The 26,572-nt window shown below is 42.3% G+C and overlaps 1 protein-coding gene across 4 annotated transcripts in view; it reads left to right on the top strand.

The window, feature by feature from the left end:
- The window catches only part of ARHGEF12 (Rho guanine nucleotide exchange factor 12), a 56,700-nt gene extending 30,988 nt beyond the window's left edge, over positions 1-25,712 (top strand). For 2 of the 4 annotated variants that reach the window (XM_015884042.2, XM_015884040.1), the window contains 33 exons: positions 353-430; positions 1,045-1,164; positions 1,649-1,783; positions 2,728-2,799; positions 3,535-3,627; positions 4,212-4,322; positions 4,806-4,904; positions 5,503-5,545; positions 5,943-6,048; positions 6,830-6,967; positions 7,482-7,514; positions 8,186-8,303; positions 9,183-9,288; positions 9,546-9,758; positions 10,213-10,342; positions 10,448-10,483; positions 10,886-11,040; positions 11,189-11,335; positions 12,103-12,188; positions 13,817-13,942; positions 14,660-14,774; positions 16,337-16,437; positions 16,699-16,776; positions 17,759-17,834; positions 18,247-18,414; positions 18,934-19,021; positions 19,505-19,594; positions 19,734-19,810; positions 20,163-20,387; positions 22,197-22,682; positions 24,286-24,602; positions 24,771-24,843; positions 25,350-25,712. In XM_015884042.2, the coding sequence (XP_015739528.1) occupies positions 353-430; positions 1,045-1,164; positions 1,649-1,783; positions 2,728-2,799; positions 3,535-3,627; positions 4,212-4,322; positions 4,806-4,904; positions 5,503-5,545; positions 5,943-6,048; positions 6,830-6,967; positions 7,482-7,514; positions 8,186-8,303; positions 9,183-9,288; positions 9,546-9,758; positions 10,213-10,342; positions 10,448-10,483; positions 10,886-11,040; positions 11,189-11,335; positions 12,103-12,188; positions 13,817-13,942; positions 14,660-14,774; positions 16,337-16,437; positions 16,699-16,776; positions 17,759-17,834; positions 18,247-18,414; positions 18,934-19,021; positions 19,505-19,594; positions 19,734-19,810; positions 20,163-20,387; positions 22,197-22,682; positions 24,286-24,602; positions 24,771-24,843; positions 25,350-25,360 (4,050 nt within the window). In that variant the 3' untranslated portion in view covers positions 25,361-25,712. The remainder of the gene's footprint in view (positions 1-352; positions 431-1,044; positions 1,165-1,648; positions 1,784-2,727; positions 2,800-3,534; positions 3,628-4,211; positions 4,323-4,805; positions 4,905-5,502; positions 5,546-5,942; positions 6,049-6,829; positions 6,968-7,481; positions 7,515-8,185; positions 8,304-9,182; positions 9,289-9,545; positions 9,759-10,212; positions 10,343-10,447; positions 10,484-10,885; positions 11,041-11,188; positions 11,336-12,102; positions 12,189-13,816; positions 13,943-14,659; positions 14,775-16,336; positions 16,438-16,698; positions 16,777-17,758; positions 17,835-18,246; positions 18,415-18,933; positions 19,022-19,504; positions 19,595-19,733; positions 19,811-20,162; positions 20,388-22,196; positions 22,683-24,285; positions 24,603-24,770; positions 24,844-25,349) is intronic. The other 2 variants (XM_015884041.1, XM_015884039.1) reach the window with 1 other exon arrangement.
- The last annotated feature ends 860 nt before the right edge of the window (positions 25,713-26,572 follow it).

The raw sequence follows: 26,572 nt of genomic DNA, 5'->3' as shown, positions 1-26,572 counted from the left end.
AGTGCAAGTACATATCTTGTCCCATCTGAGATAATGCAAGGGCAATTGAGAGGTTATTCTATTCCTAGGTTGTCTTTGAGTTACGTTACAGTTTGCATGGTGTGAGATGACATGATCATAGGATCACAGAAGGGCTGAGGTCAGACGAGACCTAAAGATCATCTGGTTCCACCCCCATGGGCAGAGCTAACTGTCTGATCCAAGCTGATCCAATACTGTAATGTCTATTAAAAATTGGATGTAAGGCATGCAGACATGTGGCAGAGAAAGGAAAGCAAATAAATGCACAAACACTTTTCTTTCTATTTTTTCCTTCTCTATAACTAACCCTTAATTCCTCCGTATTTTTTAGGAGGAGAATAATATTGTCCACAACCAGAAAGTGGAGATTCTGAGAAAGATGCTACAGAAAGAGCAGGAGCGGCTGCAGGTACTGCATTTGTTGATTACCTTCAAGAGGGGTGGAGGAAACGGGAGGGCCTGAATTATAAGGAATGGTTGTTGATGTTTAGTATTGTTTTCAGCATTCCTTAATGTGACTTGTGTTTTCATCTAGCTCTTCTGTATGCAGAGTTCTGACTCTAATTACTCTTATTGATCAGCTCTGCAGTTTTTAATCCTTGTCAGGGTAGGAAAAAAACCAGCAGTGGGTGCTTTAAGTGGAAACGTACATATATGTCAGTCTGGTCTAATCCTAGGACACGTGAGCATCTGTGACTCAAACGAAGTGTGAGTCATTTCTCGCTGGGAGCCACAGTTGGCACAGTGCTCCTTGGTGGTGCTGACTTACTGTGTCTTCAGCTGTATCCTCACTGCAGTTGTGATTATTTCAGTAGATCTCTAGAATGCAGTTACAGTCATAGAGCACGGGACAAAGGAGAGCTATTTAAAATAGGCTTTCTTTGGCATCTACAGTGGTTGTGCAAACGTGCTGAATGTTATTTTAGGTGTGTTAGTGGAATGAAGATTAGTGGTAGGCTGTAGTTGTAAGCTCTGGTACCAAGGAGATACTGAGTAATGAAACCTCATCAAACTACTTTTCAGTCTCTTCAAGAAGAGTACGGCCGGTCTGCCAGCTCACGACTGCTCAGAGAGATACAGGAAACGAAGAAGCACATTACTCAGCTGCAGGAGCAGCTGTCCAAAGCCACAGGCTGTGCTCAGGTAACCAAATGTGTCAGGCTGCTCTGTGGTATGTTCTGGTTGAAAATTCTTGGGAACTGATGGTGTTCTGGGCAAGCAGGATTTTCTTACCATGCTCTTTGGTGCTTGTACAGGCCGATGGCACCCTCTAGAGTTGAGACGTGTGATATGCTGGCAGAAGCAATACAATGCAATGTCAGTATATGAACTGTGCTTTAGAGTGGACTTCCACACAGTCTGTGAAGAGCTGCTTTTAAAACAGTAAATGCAAATTACAAAATGTATTAGTTTGCATGAAAGCGTGGCATGATTTTCTGTTATATTTTCTCATAAGACCATTGCAACCTCATTTTGGGTACGTGGAGAAAGTTTTATGAATGGTTTATAAATAAGCTTTTATAAATGGGGTCGGCTGTCCAGGTTTTGAAACAGCTAATGTTGGAGTTCTGTCTCTTGAAATATTTTACTGGCTCAGTGCTGCTCACAGCTCACTTTATCTTTTTAGGATGGAGTTTTGTCCTCCAGGTCTGTGGCAGAATCGCTGCAGGTCAGTGAAGTGGAGGCAGAGAGTGGGGATGCTCTGAGCAAACTGGATTACAGTAGTGACAGCCCCTCTCGACCAAACAGTGATATTGCTGATGTGAGTATTGCACACCTCCATGATTTTGATTCTGTACCTCTTGGATTTGCTTTCCTTGTGCAGACTTTTAAAGTTTGTGATGTTCTGTGTATTACAGATATGTGCTGTGTCTCAATAAGGCTATGCATGACTAGAACAGGCTTCTAAGTACTCACCAAAAACATTTCCCCGAGGAATCATACTACATTGGTTTTCCATTAGGGACTGGGAAAGAAGTAGTGTGGGTTTTGGGGATTAGATTTTCCTGGCACACTCCCTGTAACCAGACAAAGAAAGATGGATGACAACATCTTTCTCAAAACTGAGAGAGGCCAATTAGAGTATCTTTTTAAGAGCATGTTAATGTTCCAATTACGGTAGCTGTGACTCAGATCCAGTCACTGGGCAAGCTGCCACGAAAGTGAGGAAGAGCCTTACTTCTACCAAATAAGCTTCAATTATTGCCAACAGTAAAAGCTCTTAGTCTGTTCTCTCCTCGGTTATCAATCTGTGCTTGTATGGTCTCCTTATTGGAGTGCCTTAACACCTAATCCTTAATTAAGTCACTGTCTGATTAGTGCAGTGGAATTGACTCTCTGTGCTTGGGCTTTGACTTAAGTTTATTGTTTAAGTTAAGGATGTGGGAGCCAAATCTGTGTTAGTAGTTGGAAGTGATAGGAAGATGGGTCAGGTATACCTATAGAATGGTATTTCAAAACACTCCCCTGCCAATTCCTTACCTTCCAGCATTCCTAATGAAACTACTTCTGCACTGGGTCGTTCTGTTTTGTTGTGGGGGTTTGGTTTTTGTTGGTGCAGTTTGCCTGTTTGTACCTCAACTGGTTAAAAATTCACCCCGAGAGAAAGGAAAACATTTGTCTGTTGTGGCTGAAAAACGTACCGTACTGTTCTCATTTTCCTGGATTTGCTGTTACTCACCAGAACTGAACTTCCTTTTTTCCCAGAGTCCTCGCAGTGGCCTGAAGGAGCGGGTTTATCTGGATGAGAGCCCAGAGAAGACTGAGATTCAAGATACTGTGAGTCCAAAACATAAAGAATCGCAACAGCATCGCTTGTAATGGTGCCATTTTGCCTGGTTTTTACCCCTCTTTTTGGATGAAGCACCCATAAACTTCGCATTAGAAAATGAAATGCAATTAAAGTTGTGCAGGGAATGTTAATTAGCTGAATAAATGTTTATGGAGCTTAAGAACAGGCCCATTTAGAGACGAGAAATAGATAATCAGCAGTAAAACAGCTGGACCTCAAACAGCTAAAGCTGTTGTGCGTGTTTTATTCCCTGAAATCAATCCTAAATGAAAAACAGTGTTTTTTCTTTAGGTCATTATGGCCTCAAGAGTGGATAGAAATGGAACATGGCTGGAAGCGCTATCATTTTCCTTAGGATGACTTCTGAAGTACTTTTCCCTCATCTATACGACTTTCTAAAGTCATATTTCTCCATTGATACTAAGCTGACATTTGTCATATGCTGCATGCTTAGTGTGCTCAGAAATCTGTAAATGATGCAATTGGTTTTGAGTCATCTGCTTTGACATTTCTGAATGCTTCCAATTTGGGAGAACTATGCTAAAAGGAATCTTTCAGCTCAAAGCTTGTACAGGGTTGAATGAAGGCGCTTGGGTTTCTGTTGAATTTCGAGGAGAAATAGAATGATAGCAGTATCTTTGACTGGGTGAGGAAAGATTACAGTTCCAAGGGAGTAACTGCAGTGCACTTCCTTCCCTTCTCCCACTCCTGACTCACTCCAGGATTCTCAGTCCAGCATTGGAAGTCCTTCATCCCGTGTGGGGCCACAGATCATTGGAGCAGAGGATGATGACTTTGACACTGAGCAGGAGCAGGTGGGAATGACTTGTAGCCTCAGCCATTCTTCTTCCCACATTGACCAGAATTCTGTCTTTCTGTGCCTTAATTGCAAGTGTTCCATGACTTGTTTTAATTGAACTGTTAGCATTTTGAATTAAGAATTAGGGCATGTGATTCCTGTTACCACTGATCATGCCAAGTGGTAATACTTGGGGATTTTTGTCTTTATTTCTTTCTGTTACTCTTAAATTTCAAGACAGTTTTATTTGCTTTATTTGGTTTCCTTTTGCTGATTAAGTTACTTCTAACTGTTCTGCACTGTGGTCACAGCAGTGTACCTCACATGGCTTTTGACATATTCATTCTGTTACGTTAGCTCTCCTTTGTTCTGAGTTGTATTTCATTATATTACATTCAGTGTTGAGGGATGTGTTTAAAAGGCACATTGTCATTTGTAAGCCCTTCCTGGGATATTACAGTGATACTGTGGAGGTTCTGAAATTGATCAGTTTTCATTTCAATTAAACAAATGAAGCACTAAGCTGCTGGAAGAAGCTTCCTGGTTTTTTGCACAGTAGCTTTCTTGAATAATTCAAATAGTTTCCATGTCTCTCAACAGATAAATGGACAATGCAGTTGTTTCCAAAACATTGAGCTCCTGAAGTCTCGCCCGGCTCACCTGGCTGTTCTTCTGCACCATGTGGTGTCCCAGTTTGACCCTGCAGCATTGGTAAGATGTTCTAGAATTGTTTCCCTTAGCCAAAATTTGGAGGCTAAACCACTTGTGTGGCATTACCAACAATGTTGCTGGATTGGCAAGGAGAGAAATACAGATCCTTTGCAGTCATGAGCATGTGTCAAATAAAGGAAGAGAAGACTGAAGAGAAATGTCTCTATTACATTCAGCTATTTACAAATAAATATTTAACTCTGAAAGTGTTTAGTTCAGCCTAACGTAGTGGGATGATCCCTTAGTTCTGAGTTGTGTAGTCTGATCTCTGTGTCTCTTCTCCCTCTCCAATACTGATTATGGGGCAGCATAGCTGACCAGCTGAAGTTACCTGTGCAGACTGGTTGGCTGAAGTTAGCTAGGAAGGCTTTCAAATCAACAGTGCTGAATTCTTTGCAGGACAGCGCGGAAACATTTGAGTTAGGGGTGTTAAAAAGAGTTGTTGTAGTGTCTCTAAATTAATTCTCCCCCTGTTTCCCACAGTTGTGCTACCTTTACACAGACTTGTACAAGCAGACCAATGCGAAGGAGACTCGGCGTGTCTTCCTGGAGTTTTACCAGTTCTTCTTGGACCGAGCTGCAGTAGGTTCCAGAGCTTTCTTATGTTTTCAGGCACATCTAGGAACTTGACTTTTACCTTTCACTACTCTCTGAAGTGGAAAAAACGAAGGAGATATTCAGGCCTTCAAGATCTCAAAAGCATTTTACCATGTTGTTTAAAATATTGTCACTGAATAAAGTGAATAAATGCCATGTAGCCCCAGATGCCTGGTAACTATAAATCACAGGAAATGCATTGTCTGGTAGGAAAAATAGTTTGGTTACATGCAATCTAGCTTTAGTTGTTATACACTGCATTTTAGTTCATATCTGCTGCGTGTATTGATGTGTCTGTTGTGAGGGTCAGGCAATTTCATACCTTTGTTGATAAGCCTGAGAAGCCTCTTTAGCATCTCATGTTATACTACCACGTTGTGTTGCAGAGACTGTTATCACCTGCTTAGATGAAATCATCCTTGTGTATTATTTTATATATATATACATATGTATTCAGAAAACCCCTATGATACATTCAGCTGTTCAGGTTATATGATTTTGGGTTTGGAGGGCTTTGTATTGTGAATTTTATTGGTGTGCTGCTTGTTATATGTGTTCCTCCAGCGTTCCTTTTCTTTTGCAGAATCTTAAAGTTCCAATACCAGATGAAATCTCCATAGATCTAGGTAAGGTACTCCAACCTCGGAAATCTGTTTTTCTTCTACTGTTTGAGGCAGTCCCTGCAAATAACCACGGGGTTGCTTTAGGTGTACATTACCGTGTGTTTACAGGGAGAGACAAAACAAGTACTTGTTTCTTGTAGAGAACCTATTGCATGCTCTAATAGATGCATTGGTGGTGGGAATAACTGGCCATGTTGGCAAGTGTATCTTTTAGTCTAGTGCTGGATGTGACCAAAGCTATTTACACTTAATGCTCTAAAATTCATATTATCAATAAGTGGAAGGCAAAAGGGTATTCTTGGGTGGTTTAAATTGTGTATGAACAACTTTATTCTAAGGTAGTGTGAACTATCTTTCTTCTCAAAAGAATAATCTGTTAACTTTCTCTTCTGACTTACAGAGAAAAGAAGGCCAGAACTCATTCCTGAAGAGCTTCATCGACACTATATACAAACTATGCAAGATAGAGTCTGTCCAGAAGTTCAGAGGAATCTGGAAGACTTCAGGTAACAGCAGTTGCCTCTACAGTTTGTGTTTAATTCATGCCTGATATGAAGGGAGTCCAAACTCAGGGAATATCTGTCTTGGACTGAAGATAGCACTGGAGAGAGTGCTCACCCTGGCCAGTCTTTGAATGTTTTTGATGCTGTGCTGCATGTATCAATTCAATTGCAAGATCACTATCAAAGACTGGATTCTTTATTCTTGAAGTTATTGGAGTCACATTCAGAATATTGTTACCTAATGGTGTTATATAAATCCTTCTTAGAGCTGTAGAATCGTTTGAGTTGCAAGAGACCTTTAAAGGTCATCGAGTCCAACCCCTCCGCATTGAACAGAGACACTGTATTTTTAATAAATGTATATCATTTTATACTTTTACTTCCCTTTAGACAAGAAATAATCCACTTTAGAGAGCTGTCACATACAAATCATATAACTTGATAATTGAAATGTCCTTTCACGTACAGTCGTGAGCATTCTGTGCTGGTGTGAGAGACCATCTCAAGATAGTCTGAGTATAATTAGCTTCTTCATAGCTGGAAATATTCAAGTATATGCTTTGGATACTGCAAAAAGAATGCCCACTTTTACTTGGCCACTGCCATAGCTACTTCTCTTGATAAATGCTGTGAAATGTTTTACAGTGAGTGCAAATGTTATAAAGAAATGCCAAAAAACCAATAAGGCAACCTTTTTGACCTTCTGAGTGTCAGGAGGTTGCTTTCCCTTGTTACAGGTCAGTATTTGTTCTGAAATGATTTTGTTCTTCCCTCTGTATTTCAGGCAGAAACGTAGCATGGGGTTGACCCTGGCAGAGGGGGAGTTGACCAAGTTGGATGCAGAAAGGGTTCGTGACCGGAATGCGGTGGAGAAGGAAAGAGCATGTGCAGAACAGATTATTGCCAAAATTGAGGAAGTCTTGTGAGTATTGGCAAGTGTAATTGAAAGGGGTAGAAATGGTTTTATCCTGAACCTGACAAGTGCAGAGCAGAAGATTTAGGAGCTACTCACTGTAGTGATTTGATAACCAGGACTTTTGCATTGCTTCCCTGTTTTGCTACTGATGTATCTCTGAGTAATTACAGAAAAAAGTAAGGCAGAAGTTAAAGTTCATATATCTTTTCAAGGAGGCTACTGCACAAATAGGAGCAGCAACACTTCCGTTGTTGTCGTGTGCATTATTTGATCCAAGTCCTTCACTTGGGCTGTAGAAACAGATAGTTTCAGAACCTTGTTTGTCTTTTAATTTGATATGAACCCAAATTTCCCAACTGAACCTCCATTTTTGTTCACTCTTCTTTTTCCTGGGGCTTTTTTATATTGCAAAGGACACTTTGAACACAAGTGTTGACACTCTGGGTAGATGTGACTGGGTATTAATTGTTAATTGAGTTTCTTTTTTTAAATTCTCATTTACATTTACATTTTTACGTAGGATGACATCTCAGCCTTTGGAGGAAGACAAGAGGTAATGAAATAAGGACTCTGTTGCTGATGCTGGTTCTGCTGGCTCTGTTTTTCTGCTGAGCAAAACAAGGCAGCCCTCTGCTGGCTGTAATTCCAGACTCTCCCTTTCTAAAATCTGCTGCCATAATTATATCCAATTTGGAGCATCAACCCCTTGTTTTCAAACTCTCCTTGTTCTGCAGTTCATTGTCTTTGATTCAAAGAGTTCATCTCTTTCTTTTGCTTTTGTTCTGTGGCTGTTTCAATCCAGTCTGACGTTCATTGTCTGTGCATGCTGTGCCCCATTTGGTTTGTTTGACACCCTACAACCAGCCTGTTAGCTTTTACTGTTCTTACTGTACTGATTTTCAGTGTAACTCTAAGCCATGATCTGACCAGATATGTGCCTTATTTACGAGTTTACAACTGGTAGCATTTTAATTATACATCTTAGGCTGGTACACCTTTTATAAACTACATCTTTTGTTTACAAGAAATCAGATTCTGATATTGGTTGAGTCTTTCCCATTGTATGTAGTGCATAGTTTCATAATAATTATAATAAAGGTTCTGGTTTAATTGATTGATTTTTTTCCATGGAACCTTTAGGTTTGATCTGTTTTGTTTTCTTGACAAAATGGATTTTTCCCAGGACATTTCTCCTTAACCTCCATCTTTGTTTTTATTTGACAGTTCCACCATACAGTATGTGATTCTTACTTACATGAAGCACCTGGGAGTCAAAGCTAAAGAGGCTCGGAACCTGGAGCAGAAGCGGGGCCGTATTGGTTTCTTGCCAAAGATCAAGGTAGTAGTGTTGTAGCCATCATGCATTTGTTTAAAGCAGCCCAGCATGGATACTTCATTAGAACTCAAAATATGCTTTGGTATGATGCATTAGAAGTTGGTATGATTCATTGTGTCGAGAGCATCTAGGATTATCAAGCTTCACAGAAAGCCTAACAGTTGTGATTGGGTTATACATATGCTTTCAGATACATCTATTCAGGCTATTGGTCAGTATAGTTCAGTTTTTGTCTTTAGAAACTTGCCTAATAATGAGTTCTTTCACCCAAACTCGATCTCCATGGGTGTGTGCTGTTATTTCCCGCAGTATGGGGATGTGTCTGGTCTCAGTAACTGTATATTTTCATCAGCATTCCATCTTCCTTTGAAATGTTAAGGCTGTCATAAGCAGTTCTGCACTGACAGTGTGAAAAGGTTAGATGGAGCATTAGCAGCCTTTCTGAAGTGGTATGCTAAGTTGTATTTCTACTTCCCAGATTAGAATCTATATGGTTGTGGAGCTTTGGAGTCACAAGATGTGGTTCCTTAGAGAAGCAAAGCGCTGCTGGTTGCTGTAAATGTGTCTCTTACCCCAGGGAGGAGAGCGTTTTTTAGCTCCTGCTAAGTTAAAACCAGGGTGTGAGTTTTTGCTTTTAACAGATGCATCTCTGAGGATGCTGTGACTCCCTGCTGCTAACCCTGTTACACACCATTCATAAGCTACTCGTGCTCTCCATGCTTGTTATGCTGCAGGATGCTGACCCCTGAATAAGTTGGTACAAGTAAATTGGTACCAAAGTGCTGCTGCTGTTTGAAATAATTAACCAGTGCCTCAGTCAACAACTGAACCTGAAAAAGTGAGTTACCTGTTTGATTTGCTCTTCTGTCCTCTACATTATTGCAGCAAAGTATCAAGAAAGAGAAAGAAGGCGATGAAAAAGGAAAGAGGAGAGGCTTTCCTAATCTCTTGGGCCCACCGAGGAGACCAAGCCGACATGACAGCAGTGCAAGTATGTCAGACAAGGAAATGTATACACCCCAAGCATGAGTTTGAAAACCAATTCAACTCTGTTTTTAAAAGCAAAACAAAATACACACACACATATGCATAAAAAGCACTAAAGAGACTCAGCAGATCATTCTTCTTTAACTTAAGATTTGTCTTTAAAAACATGTTTTAAGTAGCTATCCTGAAATACTTCTAATTCTGACTGTCGGGAGCAGCTAAAAGCTCTTTCAGCCGTGTAACAACTCTGTGTTTGTTTAGTTGGCAGAGCCATGGAGATACAGAAGCAGCGCCATCAAAAGCACATCCCTGCAGTGCCTTCTGTTAGCCCAGAGCCTCCAGATTTGGGCAAGGTGCGCCAGAGTGGGTCCTCCAGTGAAGGCACAGATGCGCCGTACCCACCTGCCAACCCAATGTCTCCTTTGGCAGTGGGTCCTTTTTCATCTCCAGAGGGAAACAAGGACAGCGAATCAGGTTAGGATGATACTGTTGCAGAGGGACTGTTATAAGTTGTGTTGGGAGCAGAATATGGAAAGTACACTTCTAATGCAAGGAACCTGAGAAATGTAGATGTGTTTATGTCATAACACATAATCTTCCTGAGTGCTCAGTCATCTTTTCAGACATGGTCCTTGATCAAGTCAGGAAATCTTACCACGGCCAGAAATTACTGTCTGGTTGCTTTTGTCATGGTGTTGTTGGATCATTCAGTAGGAAAGAAAGCAGCCTGAGGTGTCTGCATGCACAAATCAGTGTTGCCTGGAAACATACCTAATTGAGATTTTTCTATCCAAGCTTACAAAGTCAGTTCTAGCTCTGAGTTGGAATGAGGCTGTGAGTGAAGAGGCTGTGAAGAGGTTGTGAAGATATACTCAAACGTGCTCTAATTTGATATGATTCTTGATGTTTCTTATTCATTCCCTCTCAGGCTCGAAGCAGACAGGAGAAGCCCCACCTGCTAATGAGTGTGTGGATGGCACACCCCGCACACCCAGTACTACTTTTGAATTCCCATCTCCCTTGGAAAACTTGCCGGAGGAGGAGGGAGAGTCAGAGAGGTAACTGGTGCCCTGGTGATTAGGATGTGGCAGTGGCTGTAGAACAGCTGTTGGTGGGCAGCCTGCAAGCTGTGGTTCCCTCATACCTCCTTTCTTTCTTTGCAGAGTGGTCGACATGGGGACACCAAAGCCTTTTCGCAAGTAAGTGTGTTTAAAACTGTTTGAACTTCACTGATTTGATTGACATTTTAGTTGGTTATGAAGTAGAATGCAGCAGTGTTCATTGTTCTGAGCCAGTGTTCTTAAGTAACACGTGGATGAAATGGAACACCTGTGCATGGGACAGGTGGAGCAGGTAGTATGCAGATAAACCCTTTGATAAGCCCTAATGTTAGAAGGAGATTTATGAAAATACTGCAAGAACAGATATTCACTTAGTTGTTCTGTGAAGGGCTTAACATTCTTGTGGCTTCAGACATCTAACAGCTTATTGGAGAGCGTATTTGTGTAATGCTTTACAACTGCTATGTGTACTTTGATTCTTCTTTCTTCCTTGTATCCATGCCTAAAGTGGGAGTGATGCAGCATATTTTTTCTCCTTAGGGTGGACAGCGTTGGTTTTGCAGATGTACAAAGTGAAGATGAGCTGTATGACTTTGATATGGACACAGACCCTCCCAACTGGCAGCAGCTTGTGAGCCGAGAAGTGCTGATGGGGCTGAAACCTTATGAGATCAAGAGGCAAGAAGTGATTAATGGTGAGATGCAGTACCAAACAGAAAGTTGAAATCTAGTCCTGCATGTGTTTGCAAGTTCATACTTCTGACTTGTATTTAGTTCATATTTGAGCCTATATTGTCACACTTCTTTAAGTCAGTGGCTATAATCCTGCCTTTCTCTCTTCAGAGTTGTTTTACACTGAGAGAGCTCACGTCCGCACCCTGAAGGTTCTGCATAACGTTTTCTACCAGCGTGTCACCCGGGAAGGGATCCTCAACTCCAGTGATAAAAAGAAGATCTTTTCAAACCTGGAGGATATCCTGGGGCTTCATGGTAAGAGTGGCTGAGGTGCTTCTTGGCTTCACAATCTGAGCTGGAATTCAGGGTACAAATATCTGAGGAAAAATTGACACAGGTATCCTGAAACAAGAAGCAGCCTCATGCAGCACTTCCCCTTTCCACACACAGTCTTCCCCTTTCTGATTTGCAAAGATACTTTGAAGAGCACATGTGCTCAGTAGTTCAGCTCATCAGTGTACACAGACTGTTGTGCTCATTCATGTTTGTCAAAAACAGCAGTGCTTTGATGAATAGCCTTTGTAGGGTAATGTTCAGAAAGTTACAGCCGTCGATGAGGAAAACATGAAAAAGCCATGGAAGGATTGATGTCTTGCAGGTGGTTTTGAAGGGTCACTGTTTCTAATTGTTTACAGAAAGGACTGTTCAGAATCACATTTCTGGCTCTGTCAATGAATAATCAGTGGTAATTTGTAGGCAGGTGGTTTGAAGCGTGTTCTGAATGAGCCGTGGGTTTTTAAAAGGTCAGTGAGGTTGAGCCTCATATAAGACGAGACTGGAAAGATTCTTGCAGGTCAGTTAAAGGCAGGAGAGCCAGAAGTGCAAAGGAGGGATATGACATTTTCTTAGATATTCTACTGAATTCATTGCATCACAGGACACTTTTTTAAATGTAATTGAAATCATTGCAAGTTTGGTCTTTTCTTAGAAGTTTTACTTTAAAAGAAACTGAAAGTAAGGAAAATGAAGCACAGAACCTGTATTAATAAAATGTTCTTTTTTTTTTTTTCTTTGTTTCTAAGTTGCATTGAATGATCAGATGAAAGCGGTCCGGAAAAGGAATGAGACTTCTGTTATTGACCAAATTGGGGAGGATTTGCTTTCTTGGGTAAATTCCATTTTTCTTCTCGAAAACATGTTTCAGAAAATGGCCAATAGTGTCAGGGGTTAATGAAGGTAATTCCCAGCTAATGGGAACTGAAGGTCTGAGAGCTGTTATTTGTGTGGAGCCAACAAAGAGGTAGGGGAAGAGGTTTAGAGAAAAGCGGAGGCAGCTCAAAGGGTTTTCATTTGACAAGAGGTCTAGAAAAGAAGAAGAAAACGTTCCTTTTGATGCATTGGTAAAATAGAAACATAGCTTTGAAGGTGTAAAACGAGAGCAGGATGTAATAGCTCAATTTACTGCGCTAATATTGAAACAAGCCTCGCATCACTTTTGATACAGTTAAAGATATTCGAAAATCATGATTTCCAGTTATAGAATTTGCATAGCTGAGTCTCTTCAAACTGATAGCGCTATTTGCAGGCTTTGTTTCAAATTTGAGATCCAACTGATGGGAGCAGGAGTGAAAATCTCTTTGGCTTTTTTTCTTTAGCCTCTCCTGGGAGTCTCCTGTTGTGTTGTTTGTTTTCAAGCCTGCTTAATATGGGATTGAAGATTGATCTGCTTCTTCTTTTCAGGCGTTCATGCGGAAGTCTCTTGTGATTTATATTTTTGTAATCCTGCCATTTCTTAGTATCCCAGAAAAAAAAGGGAGGAAAATGAAAATCAGATGTGGCTGGTAGTGAAAAATCCTCTTCTAGTTCTCCCCTGTGTGTTGTGAAGAGCGAAAAATAGCTTGTGCATTCGTTTTTGAACAAGCTAAAGCAAGCTAGACATTACAAGTGTGATCGTTACATGTCCCTGACTGGTGGCTGGTTAAGTGGCTAAAACACAAATATTAAACTAAAATCTCATTCTCCAGAGTGAGTATTTTCAGCAGTTGGTTTTGCTGCATTGCCAATTGGGCAGTAGGGATGGGGAAGAGTTGCAGTGACAGTGGATCTGTCTGTCATCTGCGGCACATTTCTCAGCTCTGCTCAAGGCTGTTGTTTTCCCCAGCCATGTTTCTGTGTTTCTATGTTATATTCTTGTCCTTAAGCATGGCTAATCCTGGAGGGAGCAGCCCCTTTGGTCTTGGCTTTGCTGCCCAGAGTCTGGTAAATAATCACTGATCATTCATCCAAATGCTGTTTTTGCACTTCTCTTACAGCCTATAGCGAGTGGCTGTATTATCTCCCTGAATCTGCAGTGCATTTGTAGAGGGAACTGGGAATGCTGGGAGTGGTGGCAGAAGAGCTGTAGGGTTTTACACATAGCAGGGCTTCTAAATAGGCTGGACGAACAAAGACTTAAAAACAGAATGTTTAAGATACTGTATTCCATGGAAGCAACTTCTTAGATATAAAACACAAATGAATGGCAGGAAGCTGTGCCATGGGAGGTTCAGGCCGGGCATTAGGCTTCCTACCAAGGTGGTTGATATCCCCAGGCTGTCTGCATTAAAGGGGTATTTGGATAATGCCATCAATGACATGATTTGATGACCATTGTAGGTCTCCCCTCTTCCTCCTTTTTGCTACTATTCCTCCCTTCCTTTCTGAGACCAGCGGTGCTAGTGGCTTTATATCTGTTAACAGCAGCTCATGCTGAAGTTGGGTCTGTCTAATTTTGACTTTCATGACTTTCTGGCACAGTTCAGTGGAGCAGCAGAGGAGAAGCTGAAACACGCCACTGCCACGTTCTGCAGTAACCAGCCCTTTGCTCTAGAGGTCATAAAGTCCCGTCAGAAGAAGGACTCTCGTTTCCAGACTTTTGTGCAGGTGAATTTTATGCATGGCTTTGAGCTGCTGGTGTGGGATAGTGAAGGGCTTTAGATTAAGTTGTTACAGTTAATGAGATTGCACTTCGCATTGTCTTCAGATTACGATACACAATGCCCTGCTGGAATGAAGGAAAGCACATGTTGCCCCAGGCAGCATCACATCTCACTTGGGTGGCTGTTTCCCAAGGATAAGTACTTCTGTGAGGAAAAACTGCTTATAGCAGTGCAATTTTGATGCATTCCAAAGTCAGAAGACAGATACTGTAAACCTATTCTGCCCACCAGGAAAGGGGCTTGAATACTTCTGGCATTTGGAGAGGAGAACATTATCTTCATTACCACCAGCTGGGAAGAACTGCAGTAATACAAAGGTTGATGTTATTTTGAAAAATGTACTGTAGTTTTTGCTATAGCATGAAGAGCTGAACTGATATCTTCCCTGTGTGGCAGTGACTGAGATTGATTGGAGATGGTGCCAGGCCTCTGTGCAGTAATGAGGGAAGGAAGCCACTGCTTTGTGAGCCCTTCCTGTACGTAATTGCAAATGGAGAAGGGATGTATTGTCTGAATGATAGATCTTGGCATTTCTTGTCTTGTATTTAATTACCAGAAAGTGAAGTAATAGACGTTTATGTGATGAATAGATGTTACACGTTCAGGTAATTATAGTCCTAATAAAAATGACAAACGTACTTATTGTGCTGTTTAATTTTAGGATGCTGAGAGTAATCCCCTGTGTCGCCGCCTGCAGCTGAAGGATATCATTCCAACAGAGATGCAGAGGCTGACAAAGTACCCCCTTCTGCTGGATAACATTGCCAAGTACACAGGTAAAGCATTTCCACCACGTAGCCAGTGGTTGGTGCTTGTGTCTCAGCAGGTTTGCTAAGCAAATGGGATTTCATTGCATTTTCCTTCTCATGAAAAATCAGAAGGGCAGGAGGGGGATTGAGTTTGGAATGGGTGAATGGCAGCGTGTGTTGGGTTAGATTTGTCATCATTTAAATGCAGCCTTGAAAAGTCTGAGGGGTGGAAGCTGAAGTTTTGAAGATGAAACCACTCTACTCATAAAGTTACTGACAAAGCACTTTGATTTGCTGATAGTTTCTGAAGGCTGGAATTCCTGACAGTCTTCTTCCTCTCCTCCCGTTCTTGGGCTGCTTCTTAATTTAACACTGTTACTATGATTACCTGCTTTCAATTATTGTGACAGCTAAACTGAAGGAAGTGTTTCCTCTGCACCCTCACATTCCCAATGGTACATGAGTACACAACAATGCCAGTAGCTGGAATTGCATTCAAGAGACGAACAGAGGAAAAAGAGCGAGTATCATTTAACTCTTCCTTATTCATGTTCTGATAAACTAAAACTAGAGCTGACAGTGAGGCAGGTTGTCTCTGTGCTGTTGTTTTTGGGTAGTCATTAGCAGGCTTGTTCTCTCTGTAATTTTATAGGCATATTTAACTCCTTTTTACAGTTTGGAAGGAAATAACTGGAAAGAATTCAGTCACTGAAGACGATACTTCATTTGTTTCAGTAAATTGATTTTCAGTAATAAATGTGCACTGAAAAAACGTATTTTTTCTTTCTTCTTTAGCACACTAAGGTAGCTAATCAGGCTATTAAGAGAAAACACATTTGAATGAATTCCAATTTCCATGTAGATGCACTTGAGAGAGAGAAAAAGAATAAGATCTTCCAATAGCAGAAATCCCTGGTTGTCCATTGCCGGCATAAAAATGTGAAGAGCGAGGAATCTAATAAAAGCTCATCAAGTTATGCAGTTACTTAAACGAGCGTGGATGGATGTTGGACATAATTCTGAGCAAGGAAGTAAAAGATAAAAGTATCAGAATCTAAGCAAAAATCAGGCAACGCTGAGGCTGATGCGTATCAGCGTGTTCTGAAGAACAAAGGGCAGATAATGCAGAACAAATTGATTGTTGTGGGGTTTTTTTTTTGTAAGGTCAAGATTTCTGCTGTGTGCCACACTGGAAGTCATTTCCTGTGTAACAGACAGAAAGGGCTCATAATGCCATGAAATGCCTTTTCAGGTTTCCTAGCAGATAACTGTTGTGGTGTAATTTAATTACTAGCAAAATAGATACTCTATTTATAAGTCACTCTAATCATAGTTAAGAAAGTGACACTCCATTATCCTTGATGAACTTGCTTATTTGTCAGTTAACTACATGTGTAATGTGGCTTGTGTTGGTGAGAATTGATGGGGCTCACCTGTGTCTGTGTATGATCTGGAGGGTGGCTGGAAAGGTAACTGCTGTGTGCTGTTGCTGTAGCAGGAGGATGGTTTTTGAGACTAGTTTGTGGACAGCAAGGAGCACATTTGTGGCCTTTATCAGAGAGTTATTGCATTTCCCTGTTCTCATGCAGAACTGCCTGAAGAGAAGGAGAAAGTGAAGAAAGCAGCAGATCATTGCCGTCAAGTCCTTAACCACGTGAACCAGGCTGTCAAGGAATCAGAGAACAAGCAGGTGGGAGCTGAACTGGGTTAGCACCAGTGGTGAAGAGAGGGAGGTGAAGGGGAAACAGGCTGTGTAACATGGCTGGAATCTCTACACAAGTGACCATATATTGTGCTTAAAGGTGCTCTGTGGCACAAGCATTGCTATGAGAGCAGGAATCCCAGGCATTTGGGAACTCGGAAATACTCACGACTGCCTGCTCTATGACTCTAGTGAGTTCTGTTAATCAAACTGACCATTTTCAATGGTTGCTTTGGTTTGTTTTTGCAGCATCTGGAAGATTATCAGCGTCGTCTTGACCTGTCCTACTTAAAGCAGTCTGAGGATCCCATGATGGATGAGTTCAGGGTAAGTGGCAGCACAGAAACAATTGCTCTGTGCATCATTATTGTAGCACTGTTGCTCCATTTGTGGCTCTATTACTTTTTTGGATGTGCAATCAAATGGCCTTTGGAGAGAAATCTTTAGATCTCCATGGATGTAACAATGTGGTTCTGCACATAGGAGTGCTGGTGTAGCTTGTAAGCTTAGTTAGATACCAAGTTGATGGTGATGATTTGATACTTTGACCACCATCGGTGCCAGTCCCACTTATGGGTTCTGTGTTGTTTATTTATCACTCCTTTATATTCTCCAAAGTCAGTGTGTATTCAAAGGAATCTTTATGTGATGATTTGTCTATAAAGCTATATCCTGTAATCTTCCACAAATAAACCCCACAAGCATTGAGTTAGGAAATGAAGAACTTACTGGCAGTTATGAAAGCTTGCTGTTATTGATTGTAGACTGAGACTTGGAAGGAATGACTTGTGAAAATTGTCACTTCTACTTGCCTGCAGATCTAAATGTCACAAGCACTGAAATGACTGAAGAATCCATTGACATTATAAAGTCCATCAGATCATTGGAATGCTTTTTATATCAGTATGTCATTCGGAGGCATACTTGACTTGCAAATAGGGTGCTGAAGCATTAACCAGTTGTAATACTGGAGCTGCAGACTTTGTATGGGCTATTGCAAAAACTCCTAGAAATCAGGTGACATTCTAGTGCCTTAAAAACTTTACTTTGAAGGGAAATTCTCCATGTAGTCACCTCAAGCATCATTAAATGAATGAGGAAGAGTGACAACAGACACCTCTTTACAAGATTTTGGTGTACAGGGGTGCCTTGTTCTCACTCAGTGGTTCTTTTTCCACACTGGGTTTAGCTGCTCAAACTGGAGCACCTATGGGTTGCCTTCCCCCCTGACACTCGTGCTTTACTACTGCTTGCTTTCCAAGACATTTCATAGTGCTACTTCTGTTTTTTTTCTTCCTCCTTCTGACAGAACTTGGATCTCACCAAGAGAAAAATGCTTCACGAAGGACCTCTGACTTGGAAGGTTAATCGTGACAAAACTATCGGTGAGTCCTCCTTGTCAGCTGATGTGGGGTTGAGTTTGTGTGTTCTTGCTGAGAGGGAGGGAGAGAGAAAGCACTTCTGCAGTTTCCAATTACAATTCGTGCTGCCACCTATAATGATGTGTATGTGTTTCTCAAAGCTGATTAAATCATTCTTGTCAATTCTGAAATGTGCTGGAGTGTCATTAAGGCCATGCAGGGACACAGCAGTCAGTCGTGAGATGATCCAATCCCATCTGTAGCTCTCTGCTTTAGTTTTGATGAGGAAGATTTGCAAGCTTTGCCTAGAATGGCATAGCACTGATTAGTGCCTCTGCATGAGTAATCAAAAACGCAGCCTTTTTTCTTTCTGCAGGGGTGTGATAGAAAACCATGAATCTTTAACTCGTTCTGGGTTCTTTTGTGCCCTGTGCAGATCTCTACACTCTGCTCTTGGAGGACATTCTGGTGCTGTTGCAGAAACAAGATGATAAGCTGGTCTTGAAGTGTCACAGTAAAATCTTGGCGTCGACAGCTGATAGCAAGCACACCTTCAGTCCTATCATCAAACTGAACACTGTTCTGGTTCGTCAGGTGGCAACAGGTCAGTGTAACCAACTGCGAAAGCAAAGGAGGACACCAGAAATGGGGATTAGATCATCAAGGAGAGGCTTTTTTGTGGAGTGTTCCAGAGTAGAACATGGAAAAATGCGTAGGCTTAATTCTTGGTTGTCCAACATCTTGTTCAGTAGCACTGCGTGAGCTGTTTAACTTCTCTGCATTGATAATAACCTTTTTAGGCATGGCTTGAGTTATAAATAGACTTCTGTGTTCAAGTAGTGTGGTTTTATTAGATGAGAGGTTCCCTAGAAATGAAAATCACTATGAGGGAAAAGTGGTTTCAAAGTAGCTTAGGCAAAAATTGCTCTTTTCTTTCAGGGCTAATAGTCAGATTTCCTGGTCAGGTAAAGACTTCTCTCTGTGTTCAGTACCACTGAACGGTTATTTCATGGTCTGTTCTTTTACTGCTTCTGAATGGGGGTTATGTCCAGTTCTAGGAATGTCAGGATGCTGTACAGAATGAGGCGTGTGATTAAATGCTTCCCTCTTTGTGTTGCTCCAGATAACAAAGCTTTCTTCGTCATCTCCATGTCAGAAAACGGTGCTCACATTTACGAGCTGGTGGCACAGACAGTTTCAGAAAAGAACGTGTAAGTAATTGGTTCAGTTCCATCTGCAGCTTGACTCGTTGTACATGACAGAGCTTTTGTATCTGATTGTGTGTAGCAACTGTGCAGGTGTTCACGAGTTGCCTAAGATTATTTGTATGATGCATAGCAGCCTTTGTAGTGTGCGCTGTATTAAACTAATCAGTGCAACGTGAAAGGTTACATAATGCTTGCATTTATATTTATACATAAGTATAAGTCGACAGCTCCTGCTAAGGTCCTGTCATTCATTTCCTTCTGCTGGAGCATCCTGGTGAGGTGAGCGTTGTGCTGTGCTGCTGCACTTGTGGCTGCAAGGTATTACAGAGGCACTGACTGTAACAGGATTTATAAGAACAACAGGATTAGACGTTTCTGTTGATAAGAAAAGCAGTAATTATATTAGCTGGATTTTAAAAGTGCTAAATGGAGCAGTATCCGTTATGCTTCACATCTTACATGTTTTTATGTGATGTTTTTATGCAGATGGCAGGACCTTATAGCTCAGATGGCAGGGAATGTGAAAATGGAGAGTAGCAGAAGAGTGATTCCATTACCACAGTCGGGACCTGGCGAGTAAGTAACAGCAGCTGGAGGAGAAAGGGCTGCTTTTCTTTCTCCAGCATCCCATCTTATGTCAACCAAAGCAGTGATTGGCATGCAGCATTCACATACAGGTGACTAAAAGTACATGTTGTTTCTTTCTTCCCTGCAGAGAAGAGCGTGAAGAAGAAGAACAGCAGAAGCTCAAAGACCAGCATGACATTCCTGCCAGTAGCCTACAAAGCCCAGGTAACGCAGTGCTCCAGGTAAAGGCTGTCAGTACAATTGATGCACAGAGTGCAGAGGGTCCTTGTGTTCCTTGTGTCCTGGGGCTCTTCTGGTAACACTTATTTGTGGAAGGAAACAAGTCATATGTAAAGAGATGATGCTGGAGCTCCTTGAAACATACCTCTTACTGTTGCTATTACAAGATACCGATAAAGGTTGTTTTTCTCCCTGGAAATGAACAGCCTTTTACCAAGGCTGCACTCAAGAACTGTTTTTTAGTGTTTTCAGAGATTACGAGAAGTAGAATCTTCTGCAGTTTAACATCAAATTTGACACAGCTGTTTAACCTGAACTCATGTTTTCTGTTTTCTAGACAAAGATCTGGGCCTAGACTCTCCATTGATACTGAATGCTCAGACTTCACCCACCATGTCTGAAAAGTCCGAGGTGGAAAGTCTTCTCGTGGCAGAGAGGCAGTTTGATAAAGTGCAACAGGCAGACCTGGCCATGAAGGAGTCTTCTCCGTGCTATGAACACACAGCCACCAATTTACCTTTGGTATCAGGAGGGCAGTGGGCATTGGATGCGTTAAGGAACCGTAAGTGCCTGTGAGCCTTGCTTTGGTGATGGAAATTGTGAGGTCGACCTTCTGAATCAATGAGCTAAAATAGTTTTAATGCCCGTTTCTATTAAGTAAAGTTTTTTGTCTGTGCTGTAGATGACAGCATAGCAAAACAAAGTGGATGTGACATGGAGGAATTCTGAGCTCTGAATTCATACACCGCTCCATCCAGCCACTGGCATCTCATTGCTTTGCAGTTGTTTTTCTGTGTCTAAAATGAGGGTAATCATGAATTGTTACTTATCATCCACCAAGTGCTTTGATGACAAAATCACATTGCAGAGCTCAGTGCAGTGCTGTAAAATGTCATTGCCAGTCAGCAGATTTCTCATAGCCATTGCAGTTACCCCATGGACTTGCATTCACAGCACCAGGGGTGCAGAACAGAAGGGGTTGCCTGAGTAGCAGGCTGTGATGCGGCTTATTTCTTTTGCAAAGTGATGCAGATGAGGTTGGATGTTTTACATGTGCAAGGCGAAGTCTAGATTCAGATTGTCAGAGCATTTGGGAGCTGGCTGGGTGCGATCAGGTTGGTACTTGTCTGTGCTGAAAGCAGGTTGTTCTGATGAACAGATAATGCTGTAAAATAGTTTTTAGAAGGTTCTCAAGCATTTCCTCTGTTCTGTGATCTACCTTTATTCAGAGGAAGAACGCGGGGCTGCGTTGATCAGACCCAGCATTCAAATTCCTTGCATTTCTAAATATATCTGCCTAAAATTTGAATGAAATCATTAATCCGTGCATCTCTCCCTGGCAATTCAGAAGTGGGCACACAGTCCCTGAATTGCACTTGAAGGGAATACTCTGTACTGCTTCTTTGTGGGTCATTTGCTGTCACTAGAATGCAGAGCATTCATATCCTTGGCCTCAGTTCCCTTTTCTCTCTCCAAGTAATTACAGTCTTCTGCAGTTTAATAGTTTCCCTCAGATCTTTTGATCCATTTTCTAGGATTCAGAGTCCTTTTCTAATTTTGAATGCCGTACAGATGTTCTTGGTACGCCTTTACGGAGACCAGCAATAAGAGGGTCTCAGTCCATGGGGTGTGTTAAGGTTCTATTAGTGACCCAGCATCTCTTGGCTGTGCCGATGCAGTAGGGCATCTGACAGCATCACTCTGGCAGCAGCAGTGGGTCAAGACAAGAGCCTTCCCCTTAGCTGAGGGACTGCTGTGTGAGCCCATGGATTTTCTTGGGTGTTACGTGAGCATTACATGATAAGAAAGAACACTATACTTGCACTCTTAGCAACGTCATATTTTTGCACTGAACAACGTGTCCTTAATATGAAGTGTTTGGTTGGGATAATTTGAGAGCTAAAGGGATGTGGGTTGAAGTTCAGATAAGAATAAATTTACATGAAATTGGAAGGAAACTTTTGCATCTGTCATTTCCAAACCTAATGGAACATACTTAATGTGCTACTTCTAAATTGGGGTCCCCCTTTACTGCCTTTTGTATTTTAGCTCATTTGGAGGGGGGTAGCACCCAGGCACTCACCTGCCCTCCAGCTCACTGGGCAGCATCAGTAGATGATTTCTCTGCTTGTTCCAAGCAAGGTGAAGCTTGGACTGATGTGTTTACCTTTCCTTGTAAGGTGAAATGTGGAATAAGAGCTTCAAAAGACCTTTGTATTTATTTTCACCCCTGTCTTTCCTCCTGAGAGCAATGAGAGGGCTGGCTGCTCTGAGATCTCTCATTTGAAAGGAGGGGCTTTTATGTCTAGTTTGATCACTGTTATGGAAGACACGGTCTGTGAAGCTTTGCCAACGTTATCTCTACTTGCAGTGGACTTGCTGAAAAAGCTGTTGGTCCAACAGCTTGGCTTTGCTGAGAAGGGGACCCTTGAGGACCGGCAACGCTTTCCCAGGTTCAGGACCGTCTCTCAGGAGGCTCAGACAGAGGGTGGAAGTGAGCTTGGACTTCAGCACTCCGACAATAACAAATTTCACCAGCCTGGAGCAGACCCCACGCTTCCAAGAAGCGGAACTAACGAGCCCACAGCTCATTATGGCCTCCGGACTTCAGCTGAATCACCAGCTCCAGGGGATGCCATGCAGCTGGGAGCAAGAGACCCCAGGCCCAGCAGTAGCTTAGCGATGGACCGCGTGGGTATGAATCTGGAGGTCTCCGCCACAGAGCTGGAAGGGGTGGGTGCTGATGAGAGTGGGGAGCATTTCTTTGATGCCCGAGAAGCTCACAGTGATGAAAATCCATCTGAAAGTGAGCTAATGGAAAGGAAGGACGAGGAGGATGTGCAAATACGGATCTCAGGTGAGCTGATTTCCTTCCTTCTTGGAATGGCACCCTCTCCCAATTCAATACTAGAGACACGGGCTCAGTTTTAATTAGGAAATACCAAAGAAAACCGCAGTTATGTTTTCCTAGTGAAGCTTCTCTTGCTGATACAATTTAGGACGTTTATTTAAAGTTATTTCTTTAGTCCTTGACAGTCATTTTAGCCCGGAAAAGAGCTGAGCAAACACGTACCTAATGAATTTTCTACCTTATGAAAGAAGAAACTAAATTCCTGTGGGGTTAATACACTGTGACAAACTGTATTTACAGAGGCCTGGGCACAATGCAAGCTCTTGATTGCTGTTGCCACTGGACCGTGTTATCTCTCAGCTGACGGCTGGAACCTGTAGGAAAAATACTTTCCCTGCAGGCAAAGCGTTGCTGTAGTCCATACACAGAGCCGTGGCTCACCTATTTTGTAGCTATTGCGTTTTGGCTTCTCCTGATTGAGCTTAAGAGAAACTTGCAGTTCAGCTTGGCACTGCAATTGTCTCCAGTGACCTCACCCCCAGTCTGAAGCTCTTAAAAGCTTATTATTATTTCCGTTGTTATATATGCTATATTTGGCAGTTGCCTGAGCATCTCCAAACCTCTCTCTTCAAGAAGGTTGTGGAGCTGTTAACTCAGCAGAAAGGCAGCTCGAAGGCAGCAGTTGTAAGCACCTTCATGGGACTTTGCACACTTTGCATTTGGAAAGTCCTGTGATTTTGATCAGCCAAAGTGGTGACCCTGCACTAAATTTAGCACACGAGCTTCTCCTATGCGTGCCGTGGTGTAAGGAGGCACTCACAGGTAGTAGATTCCCTATCTCTTATCTGAGAATATGCTTTTATTTAAAAATTGGATTCTTCATAAGCCAATTTGTGACTGTCCAAATGCTGCCTTCCAAGTGTGCATTGAAAATCATTCGCCTTTCCCTGAATTACAGCAACGCTTTAAATTATTAAAGGTGAGCCAACAACTCAAAGCATCGAATTACTTGTCACCACTCACACTCTTTACTTTCTTAACTGTGTAGGGACATCGAAATCAGACTGACCTGTTTGCAGTCAGTTCTGCTTTCACGTGCAAGTTTTGCTGTAATGCTGCAGAGAAATTATTTAATGTAATTGCTGGGTACAGTTTGTGGATGCATTTCTGTCTGTAATTGCATTATTTTTTAATGTATTTTCAGCAAGCTGGGTTTTAAAGCTAAACTACCTACAAATGTGCTCAGTGCAGGTCAGAAATGGAATGGTTTGGGTTGGCGGGTGCCATGAGTATGTGTGAAGGGTTTTCAGGCTGGAAGTGGGGAGCTGTGGGGAGGTGATGAGCTCGTCTGGTCACGTCATTGTCTGGCTGTGGTCCCCAAACCAGCTGTGATCTGCAGAGCTCAGCTCAGAACCAAGCTAGTCTGGTCTAATGTAATCACTGTTCTGCATAGCATTCACAAATGCTTTCTTTCATCTGTTAGAAAATGTCTCAAGAGATGGGCCTCTCCCCACTTGTCTTCCTTAAAGTCTGCTTAAACTGTCCACAGTTCAGCGGTTCTTGGTGATGATGGCACGGAGGTGTGAGTAAAAAGCTGTTCTCTTAACAGGAAATTATTTGATCCTTGATGGATATGAAGCAGTGCAGGAGAGCTCCACGGATGAGGAGGTGTCGTCTCTGGTTCTCCAGGGTGCTGCAGGTGGTCGCACCTCTTTGGACTCTGCACAGCAGCAGCCCCTCTCCCCACGGGACACGCAGTCGGATGGAGGGAGCTCCCCATTTGCAGAGGAGATGATGGTTACCCGCTGGGGAGGAGTGGAAGAGCCCTGCACAGTTGTAGCAAACCCTCCCTTCTGGTCTATAGAGTCACACGCGCAGATGATGCAGTATATTCAGAAGATAGAGAATGACCTTGAAAAGTTAAAGGTACTGTATTTCTATTTGCACTGTCCACGGTTTTCGTATTTCTTAGGCTTTGTTTTAGAAAATGTTCAGTTTTGAGGAAGGCTGGATGGAGGTCTTGAGATCCAGTGTGGGTCACTGTAGGAACAAGAATGATTCCAGTCCACTCTCCTGTTTCGCTTTGTTTTTCAGGAGGTTGAGGAAGACTACATCATTCTCCGTCGCCAAGGGCTGGCTGGGTCAGCCTCCACAGGAGAGCACTCAGGTATGACCTTCCAGAATGGGTAACGTGCAGCACACTGACATCAGGCATTAACCAAAGAGTACACAGTCTGTTATTGATGTTTTATACACACACAGAAAAGGGGTTCATCTGCTTCAGCATCTCTAACAAGGTGCTGGTTCCATGAAAGCCCAGATGAATCCATTGAATCTCACAAGTGCGGAGGAGCTTGTCTTACCCACATCTCCATCTAAGGATGTGCAGCTTCTCTTTTGAGAAGGCTGAATCGATGTAAACTCCCAAACAGAGATTTCTGAATGTGTGAAATGATTCCAGTCTTCCTCTGGGATTTCTGTGGCACTGTGTGAATTGGCTGCTGTGGGTTGATGACCTCTGGCTCTATGTAGTTGCTGGAATTCAGGTTATATATGTGCTCTCTCTCTCACATTGACATGCTTTCTGTGCTGGCATTCAGAACCATCAGGCACTCATCTCTCATTGCACGTCTTCTTCTCTCACCACCGTTGTTTTCTATTTCCCCCCATCAGAGAAAAGTTAGTCGTGTTTTCAGGCCGGCTGAAGATGGGATGAGGACTATCAGGACTCAGCACCCGCTTCCTTCCTTGTGGACTCTGAGACAAGAGGGTTCAGACCATCCAAACGTGAACCATCCTCTAGCAAAGCGGGCGTGGGTGCTTTTCCTGTGGGGCATCTGCACTATTATCTTGTCAGTGAGGGAGGCTGTTCTATTCTATTCTATTCCTCCTCTCCTTGCCACCAGAAATTCCTTTTTGTTTTTGTTTGTTTTCAGAACAGAAAAAAAACCAAACCAAATGTACAGAGCTTTGGGTGTAGGAGATAAAAAAAAAGAAAGAAATGTATTTAGACATTTAAAAAAAATAAGAAAAAAAGAAGAAAAAAAAAAATCATTGTATTTATTTGACTTCATTCCGTGTATCAAAAGCACATTTTAATTTCTTTTTTTTTTTTTGTTTTAATCTGCCTTTTTTTTTGTTGTTGTTGTCATTGTTGTCGTCGTTGTCTTTGTTCTGTTTTAATTGGGTAGTGACAGTTCTAGCCCTGTGCATCCAATGTGCTGTGCATCCCTCTGCTCCTGAGCCTCATTAGGTCCAAGGGCAGAGGCTGTGCCTTCATGTGAGTGCACCTTCACATCACTGGGCTGGACTCTGCACTCCCTGCTGGCACCAAACTGCCAGGCAAAGAGCTACTTATGAAGGTGTTACCATGACTTTGTGGCTGGAACTTCATGCATTCAATGGTCGCATGGGAAATGCTCCCATCTCAATGGTTTTCCATGCTCTGAGTAGCCAGACGCTTGGGCAAAGGGTTTGTTTCTTCTCCCCCCCTTCTCTCCCATTAGGATTCTCCTTTGTTGACACTCAAGACTGGGGAGAGGAGAATAGGTTTAACTTTCTTTTCTTGACTTTGTTGGCTTTGATCATCGTCTCCTTTGTAAAGTGATGAAATGACTTGGACCTGCAGCACTTTTGTAACTCTTCTCTGGATCAAAAAAGAAAACAAACATGCAAACCCAGAAGTGTTTCAAAGATGTGGGGCGGACGGGTGTCTGTCCCTGATTCACTACTGAATGAATAAGGGCTGCCATTTGAGTTAGCCGCAGGTACTGCTGATTCTAGGGCCAGTAAATTTTAGTACCTGAACGTATGTCTTGCTGAGGGCTTGGGGTGTTCGGTTGTTGTTTCTTTCTTTGTGCCAACGTGTTCTCACTGAAACAGAGGTGTGCAAAGCA

This window comes from Coturnix japonica, chromosome 24, assembly GCF_001577835.2.
Source record: "Coturnix japonica isolate 7356 chromosome 24, Coturnix japonica 2.1, whole genome shotgun sequence".
NCBI lineage: Eukaryota > Metazoa > Chordata > Aves > Galliformes > Phasianidae > Coturnix > Coturnix japonica.
This window is presented reverse-complemented; position numbering and strand designations above follow the sequence as displayed.